The sequence below is a fragment of the Nicotiana sylvestris genome, chromosome 2 (genome assembly GCF_000393655.2).
Source record: "Nicotiana sylvestris chromosome 2, ASM39365v2, whole genome shotgun sequence".
Lineage (NCBI taxonomy): Eukaryota > Viridiplantae > Streptophyta > Magnoliopsida > Solanales > Solanaceae > Nicotiana > Nicotiana sylvestris.
Genome location: NC_091058.1, coordinates 209,876,113 through 209,884,915, shown reverse-complemented (window position 1 = coordinate 209,884,915; position 8,803 = coordinate 209,876,113). Strand labels below are relative to the sequence as shown.

At 39.1% G+C, this 8,803-nt stretch overlaps 2 protein-coding genes across 3 annotated transcripts; one reads left to right on the top strand and one right to left on the bottom strand.

The window, feature by feature from the left end:
* The first annotated feature begins 743 nt into the window (after window positions 1-743).
* LOC104218093 (uncharacterized) lies at window positions 744-2,425 on the top strand. 2 transcript variants are annotated; one of them, XM_009768495.2, is made up of 2 exons: window positions 744-804; window positions 1,332-2,425. In XM_009768495.2, the coding sequence occupies exon 2, from the start codon at window positions 1,600-1,602 to the stop codon at window positions 2,257-2,259; it is 660 nt and encodes a 219-aa protein (XP_009766797.1). In that variant the 5' UTR covers window positions 744-804; window positions 1,332-1,599; the 3' UTR covers window positions 2,260-2,425. The 2 variants fall into 2 exon arrangements, with proteins under 2 accessions (XP_009766797.1, XP_009766796.1); XM_009768494.2 differs by having other exon boundaries at window positions 754-889.
* A 4,289-nt stretch (window positions 2,426-6,714) lies between these two features.
* On the bottom strand, window positions 6,715-7,026 carry LOC138886238 (uncharacterized). The gene has a single exon (XM_070167300.1). The coding sequence runs from the start codon at window positions 7,024-7,026 to the stop codon at window positions 6,715-6,717; it is 312 nt and encodes a 103-aa protein (XP_070023401.1).
* Between the last annotated feature and the right edge of the window lie 1,777 nt (window positions 7,027-8,803).

Sequence of the window (8,803 nt, the reverse complement as noted above, 5' to 3'; positions counted from 1 at the left end):
AAATTTCTTAATTTTGAATAGTACATGGGAAAATTTAACCATTTTCCCTGTATATAAATTAAAGACTTGTTCTAATGTTAACTTTTCTAAATTTAATTACCTCAAATGCTTCATCTATATAATTTGTAGCATCTCTTATTCTACTTCGTGAAATTGTGATTTTAAGTTCATCCACGCTATAAATAAAGAAGTTTTTTTTTGGAATTTAATTACTACAAAATTCATCACTATTTTTAACATTTGATTTCTTAAGAATAAGGTACATTCAGTATTTGAATCATTGTCTTCTATTTTTAATTTGTGTGTATAGATTTATTAATATACTTTCTATATAGAGATTTATTAAGTTTAATTACCATTAATAAAATTATTGATTAGGAGCAATACTAATTCATTTATATATATATATATATATTTTATCCATAACTTTTTATTTCTCAAAGTTATTACCAAGCATGTTTGGTTACTATTTGTTACTTTTTTTATTGTAAATGACATTCAATTTGATATATAAAGTCATAGTGATATAATACATATGAAAAAGAAGAAGAAATCATAATACTAAAAAATTACAAATCTAATGAAGTTGGCAAAATAATAATAATTACTTTTATGAAATATCAATCAATAGATAGATAAGTCAAAAAATACTTATAATAACTAAAAGGCGGAGAAAGTTTATTTTTATAAATTAAAAGAAAATATGATTTTCACCCGTTTTATGGCCGGGAGTGAGTGAGAGAGAGTGGCGGGGAACGAACCTTTTGTTCCAGTTTCCTCCTCTTCTCTCTCTCTTTGTAAATTGTGTGTATTTTACCCTTTAATACCTTTTTCTTCATTGATTTAGCTTTGTTTGATTCATTGATTCACAAATTTGATTCCTTCCCATGTATGCTTTCTTACACCTTTCTAATCCTTTTGTAAATAAATTGTCAAGTCTGTTTACAAATCTCGGATGTTATTTTTCTGCGCAAAAATATCCCTTATTTTATATATCATATGTAGCTTTTTGATGCACAATTCTTGCTTTTCCCTTTTTTCATTTTTTTCCCTTGTATTTTTAGTCTGAGTTCTCTTAAGATTTTTCATCTCTAAAAATACTTTGTTTTAGTTCCCAAAATTTCAAATCTCATCATGAATTGAATTAAATCTGATTCTTCAAAGTATTCAATTTTATATATATTTGATCAAATCGAAGGTAGGAAGCGCGTACACGTTCAAGGCTCTTGCACTAGATCCGCCCCTGCCCAAGAAAAATTTGCAATGTTTTTAATTTTTATATCAAGCTTTTGAATTCTATGCAAAAATCTCATCCCATTTGCATTTTGTAGGAAATTTCTCAATGGTTCCTGATTGTGGACGAGAAGTGTTGATGGCGGCCAAAATATTAGTGACGATTTAGTCAATTCTCCCAATCTTCGAGATTTTTCAGAGTTCAGGAAAACATCATCGACGACAACAACAACAATAATTCTACACAAGCCCTTTTTAGGCATCGTGTTGAGTGACAAGAGAAAAGGTGTAGCAATAACAAAGAATATTCTACAAATTTAAGACCACTTGCAAATACTTCAGGGAATTAAAAGACGAAAAGCTAAAATGGATTCGATTACCACAACACCTGTTCCTGCTTCTGACATTTCGATTCAACAAGGTAACAATCGGACAATGTCTCGTAGGCTTTCTACTCGTTTTCCTTCATCCAAGGATGCCACGTACCCGGATGACATAGTAAACGAATTCGGCCAATCGCCATTATCTGGATCAAGAAGAGGGATGGATCCAGGCACAAGGAGTAGAACATTGAATCGAAATTCAAGTCGAGCTCAAAGAGGTAGCCCGAGTGCAAGGTTTGACCCGTCAATGTCAATGATAAGATCAGGCATGGATAACGATGTTGAAAATGAGGACGAGTATGAGGACGAAAATGAGGAAGAGAGTACGGAAGAAGGGGAGGAAACGTCGAAAGAAGGAGAGGAGCCAGTGAGAATGTCGTTGATGGCGTTATTAGCAGAGTCTGAGGGATCGTCGTATATGATGGGAGAGGACGAGGACGAGGATGAGGATGACGGTGGTGGTGGTGATGTCGGAGGAGGAGAAAATAATAGTTGTTGTGTTTGCATGGTTAGACATAAGGGTGCAGCATTTGTACCTTGTGGACACTCATTTTGCAGGTTATGTTCAAGGGAACTTTGGGTTGAAGGAGGTAATTGTCCACTTTGCAACAATTTCATATTGGAAATTCTAGACATTTTCTGATCATTTCATCAATATTGATCCATTTTTTACATATTCAGAATTACTCTGCAAATTTTGTCAATTTAGATTTATGTTATTTTTTTTTTTTTTTTTTTTTTGCATTTTCCTCTTGTTTGTCCGAGAAATGTATCTAGTAGTACTTGAAATGTCCATTGTGATTGCATTCCCTCCTTTTGTATATTAACTCAATTTGCTTGTCTTGTATGAAAACTTATATTGAGCACCAATACACATAAGAAACAGATACATTTTTTAGGTTAGATGATGTTTTTTTTTCAGCCTGCTAAGTAGTATTGAAATGGGCAATCCTGTTATGATGAGTGGATAAACAGGGGTTGATTACACTACATAAGACCATATATACATATGTAAAAATATTTAAATAATCTCTATTACATATGTAAACAAAGTCTCGCGTAAAAATTAATAATAAAAAGAAGCTATACATATGTTGTAGGGACATCTAAATGGTATGGTTATCATTTGGGGGAAAAACGTGGAGGTTTGATTCAAAGCATACAATTTCACATGTTAAGAGCTAGCATTTTTTGGGCTGGCTTAGCTCAACATTACTCCCTTGACTCCGATGTACTAGTCGTTTTGACAATCAAACATATTTTGTTTCAAATATTTGGCGTTTTGAAGGGGAAGAAAAGAGAAAAAATTATTATTATTATTATTATTATTATTATTATTATTATTATTATTATTATTATTATTATTATTATTGTTATTGTTATTGTTATTGTTATTATCACCATCATTGAATTAGAAAAAGTATACGATAAAGTCCCAAAAGAGGTCCTATGGAGATGTTTGGAAGTTAGAGATGTACTTGTAGCATATACTAGGGTGATTAAGGACGTGTACGATGCCACGACCCAGGTTAGGATTGTGGGAGGAGATTCGGATCACTTTCTATTCATGATGAGATTACACCAGAAATCAACTCTTAGCCCGTTCTTATGCGCCTTGGTGATGGATGAATTGACGCGATACACTCAAGGAGAGGTGCATTGGTATATGCTGTTTGCAAATGACATAGTATTGATTGACGAGATACGATATGGTATTAACATGTTACGACCCGGATTTTTCACCTTCGGGATTCGTGATGGCGCCTACTAGTAAAAGCTAGGCAAGCCAACTATTCCGATTAATTTACCATTTTTATTTTTAACTTCTTAACAATTAAGAGCTAACATATTATAAATAGTGGAAATAATAATGCGGAAGAATGAAATTTAACGATTAAGCTAATACCAATACGAATCCATAATCATAAACCATCCAGAACTGGTGTCACAATCTCACGGACTATTTAAGAATGCTACAAATAGGGTCTAAACAAAATAAATACATGTCTGTCTCGGAAATAGAAAAGAACAATAAGAAACTAGATAAGAAGGGGACGCCAAGGCCTGCGGACGCCTACAAGACTACCTCGGGGTCTCCGATGGACTGAAGGCAGCAACCCCTAGCTAAGGTCCGTATGCTCCAGTACCGGGATCTGTACAAAAGAGTATAGAGTGTAGTATCAGTACAACCGACCCCATGTATTGAGTAAGTGTCGAGCCTAACCTCGGCGAAGTAGTGACGAGGCTAGGACACAATAAACAAATAACCTGTAGTTAAACGGTATCTAGCAGAATAACAGTAATAGAAATAATTCAAAAGTAACGGGGGAGGGGTAACATGCTATAGGGCAAATACCAACATAAAGTATCACAGTAATAGTGGAATAAGAAAATTAAGGTATTTGAACCGAAAGCAGCAAGAAATCATAACAAAAACGGGCAATAAGTGCACGGCATCACCCTTCGTGCTTTTACTCTCAATCCCCACCAATGCAATCAAGTAATGAAAATGTACACGGCATCACCCTTCGTGTTTTATCTCTCTTCCTCACCATGTAAATATTAGAAATGTGCACGGCATCACCATTTGTGCTTTATCTCTCTTCTCACCATATGCATCAATATCAATAAAAATGTACACAACATCACCCTTCGTGCTTTATCACTCTTTCCTCACCATATGCATAGATATGAATGTGCACGGCATCACCCTTCGTGCTTTATCTCTCTTTCCTCACCCAAACAATAGCAACAACAATATTCCGGCAAGGGAATCAACAACAAGAATAAACACATCCCGGCAAGGGAATCAACTGTAAGAAATAAATACGTTCCGGCAATGGAATCAGCTATAACCAAACTTGTACCAACAACTAACTTCACAAATGAATCTCGACTGGAGCCAATGCTCAATAATAAACCAATACCAAGAAGATAATCATACGTCTTGCTCAACATGGATAATCAACAAATTTAGGCAATTGTAGTACTTATTAAGAAGACACAGCGATCACAATTTAAGACTCACGGGCATGCTTGACACCAACGTATAGATACTCGTCACCACACCTATACGTCGTACACTACACTAGCACATAGCAAATAAAGCACAATACCTATTCCCTCAAGCTAAGGTTAGACCAAACACTTACCTCGAACTTACACGGCCAACTCAAGCCTCAAACACCGCTTTTCCTTTAGAATTCGCCTCCAATTTACTTGTATCTAGCCCAAATTAATTCAACAACATCAATAAATGCTAAATAATTCATACTCAATGCTTAATTATAGGTATTCTATCATTTTTCCCAAAAAGTCAAAAATCGACCCCGGGCCCACCTGGTCAAAACTCGAGGTTCGGACCAAAATTCGATTACCCATTTACCTACGAGCCCGAATATGCAATTAATTTTGAAACCCGACCCAAAAATGAGGTCTAAATTCTAATTATTCAAAAAGCCCTAACTCTACCCAAATTCCCAATTTCTACCACGGAAGAACAATATTTAAGCCTAGAAATCCAATGGGTGTTGATGGAAAATGAAGGAGATGGGTTTAGGAACGCATACCTATGATTTGGTGTTGAATTTGCTCTTCAAAAATCGCCTAGGGACTGATTTTAGGGAAGAAGATACGAAAATATGGTTAAATTTACATTCTGGTTCTGTTTTAAATCGCTGGACAGACCTTCTTCGCGTTTGCGATGGGTTTGTCGCGTTGGCAATGCTTTGACTAGAAGAGCCTTTGCGTTCGCGAGTACGTGTACGCATTCGCAAAGGTTTACCCCCCTGACCTTCGCGTTAGCGATCTAATTGTCGTGTTCACGTAGAGCATTTTCCCTTCCCCCAGTTCCCTGCCAAACAGGTCCGCGTTCGCGAAGCGTAACACCCCCAAGGCTTCGCGTTCGCGACCTGTGTCTCGCGTTCGCATAGAAGGAATTTTCCTTCAGTCCCACTTTGCTCTTCGCGTTCGCGAGATTTCCTTCGCGAACGCGAAGAAGAAATTACCTGAGCACCTGCAACAGCTATGACAGCAGAATGTCTAAGTTTCAAAATATCTCGAACTTCATCCGAAACTTACCCGAGCCCTCGGGGCTCCAAACCAAACATGCTTACTAATCTAAACGCATCACACGGACTTACTCATGCTATAAAATCGCCAAAATAACATCTTTAACAATGAATTTAGCATCAAAATCTAAGAAAAATCTCAAGAACTCTTAAGTTCCAAATTTCACAACCGAGGGTCCGATTCACGTCATATGAATTCCGTTTTTAACCAAATTTTACAGGCATAACTTAAATACCATATAAGACATGTACCGGCCTCCGAAACCAAAATACGGGCCCGATACCATCAAATTCAAACATCCTTAAATTTTCAAAAACTCTTATAATTTCAGTTAAACAATTTTCTTCAAAAATTCATTTCTCGAGCTTGGGGCCTCGGAATTCAATTCCGGACATATGCCCAAGTCCCATATTTTTCTACGAACCCTCGGGGGCATCAAATCAAGAGACCGGATCCGTTTACCCAAAATATTGACTGAAGTCAACTTAAATTCAATTTTAAAGGTAAAATTAGCATTTTTATCAAATTTTCACATAAAAGCATTCCGGATATACACCCGGATCACGCACGCAAATCGAAGTGAGATAAAAGAAGGTTTTTCTAGACCTCGAAATACAGAATTGACTTGTATATCAAGTGATGACCTTTTGGGTCATCACATCCTCCACCTCTAAAATAACTGTTCGTTCTCGAATGGACATAGAAAAGAAGTACCTGAGTCGGGGAAAAGATGGGGATATCGGCTCCGCATATTAGACTTGGACTCCTAGGTAGCTGCCTCGGCAGGCTGACCTCTCCACTGAACACGAAGTGAAGGGAACTTCTTCGATCTCAACTGACGAACCGGCCGGTCTAGAATAGCTACCAGCTCCTCCTCATAGGTCAAGTCCTTGTCCAACTGGACAGTGCTGAAGTCTAATACGTGGGATGGATCGCTATGATACTTCCGAATCATGGACACATGAAACACTGGGTGCACAACTGATAAACTCGGCGGCAACACAAGTATGTAAGCCACCTCTCCCACTCAATCAATAATCTCAAAAGGACCAATGAGCCTAGGGCTTAGCTTGCCCTTCTTCCCAAACCTCCTCACGCTCTTCAAGGGCGACACCCGGAGCAACACTCTCTCTCCGACCATGAATGTCACATCACAAACCTTGCGGTCGGCATAACTCTTCTTCCTGGACTGAGCGGTACGAAGCCTATCCTGAATGATCTTCACCTTATCCAAGGCATCCTTAACTAAATCTGTACCCAACAACCGAGCCTCTCCCAGCTCGAACCACCCAACTGAAGACTGACACCGCCTACCATATAATGTCTTATAGGGAGCCATCTGAATGCTCGACTAGTAGCTATTATTGTAGGCAAACTCTGTTAATGGCAATAACTGATCCCAAGAACCTCCAATGTCAATAACACATGCTCGGAGCATATCCTCCAAAATCTGAATAGTACGCTTGGACTGCCCGTCCGTCTGAGGATGAAATGTTGTGCTCAACTCAACCCACGTACCCAACTCACACTGTATTGCCCTCCAGAAATGCAAGGTAAATTGCGTACCCCGATCAGAAATGATAGACACGTGCACGCCATGAAGACGAACAATCTCTCAGATATAGATCTCAGCCAACCGCTCCGAGGAATAGGAAACTGCCACAGGAATGAAATGCGCAGACTTGGTCAGCCTGTCAACAATAACCCATACTGCATCGAACTTCCTCTCAGTTTGTGGGAGTCCAACAACGAAGTCCATAGTGATCCGCTCCTACTTCCACTCAGGAATCTCAATCTTCTGAAACAAACCACCAGGTCTCTGATGCTCGTACTTTACCTGCTAACAATTCAAACACCGAGCTACATACACAACAATATCCTTCTTCATCCTCCTCCACCAATAATGCTGCCGCAAATCCTGATACATCTTAGCGGCGCCCGGATGAATAGAATACCGGGAACTATGGGCCTCCTCTAGAATCAAATCACGAAGCTCATCCACAATAGGCACACAAATACGACCTTGTATCCTCAAAACTCCATCATCTCCAACTGTAACCTGCTTGGCACCTCCGTGCCGCACTGTATCTCTAAGGACAAGAAAATGAGGATCATCATACTATCGATCTCGGATACTCTCAAATAATGAAGAATGAGCGACTGTGCAAGCTAGAACACGGCTGGGCTCAGAAACATCCAACCTCACAAACTGATTGGCTAAAGCCTAACATCCAAAGCAAGCGGCCTCTCACCGACTGGAATATATGCAAGGTTGCCCATACTGGTTGACTTCCTACTCAAAGCATCGGCCACTACATTGGCCTTTCCCGGATGACACAAGATGGTGATAGCATAGTCTTTCAACAACTCCAACCACCTCCTCTGCCTCAAATTTAGCTCCTTCTGCTTGAACAAGTATTGCAAACTCTTGTGATCTATGAACACCTCATATGACACGCCATATAAATAATGCCTCCAAATATTCAGCGCGTGAACAATGGCAGCTAGCTCCAAATCATGAACTGGATAATTCTTCTCATAGATCTTCAATTGTCGCGAAGCATATGCAATAACCTTGCCATTCTGCATCAACACCGCACCAAGTCCAATACGCGATGCATCACAATACACTGTATATGACCCTGAACCTATGGGCAATATCAACACTGGCGCCGTAGTCAAAGCTATCTTAAGCTTCTGAAAGCTCGCCTCACACTCGTCCAACCACCTGAACTGAGCACCCTTCTGGGTCAACCTGGTCATTGGGGCTGCAATAGATGAAAACACCTCCACAAACCGACGGTAATAACCCGCCAAACCCAAGAAACTCCGGATCTCTATGGCAGATGTAGGTCTAGGCCAGTCCTTGACTACCGCAATCTTCTTAGGATCCACCTGAATACCCTCTGCTGATACAACATGACCCAAGAATGCAACCGAACTCAACCAAAACTCACACTTCGAAAACTTAGCATACAACTTAGCATCGAAGATGCTGCTCGTGCTCCTCCCGACTGCTGGAACAAATCAAAATATCATCAATGAAGACAATCATGAAGGAATCCAAATAAGGCTTGAACACTCCGTTCATCATATCCATGAAAGTTGCTGGGGCA

Bases quoted from the DNA above. Each gene is read 5' to 3' on its own strand.
- LOC104218093 (XM_009768495.2), top strand. From the start codon at position 1,600: ATGGATTCGATTACCACAACACCTGTTCCTGCTTCTGACATTTCGATT.
- LOC138886238 (XM_070167300.1), bottom strand. From the start codon at position 7,026: ATGGCTCCCTATAAGACATTATATGGTAGGCGGTGTCAGTCTTCAGTT.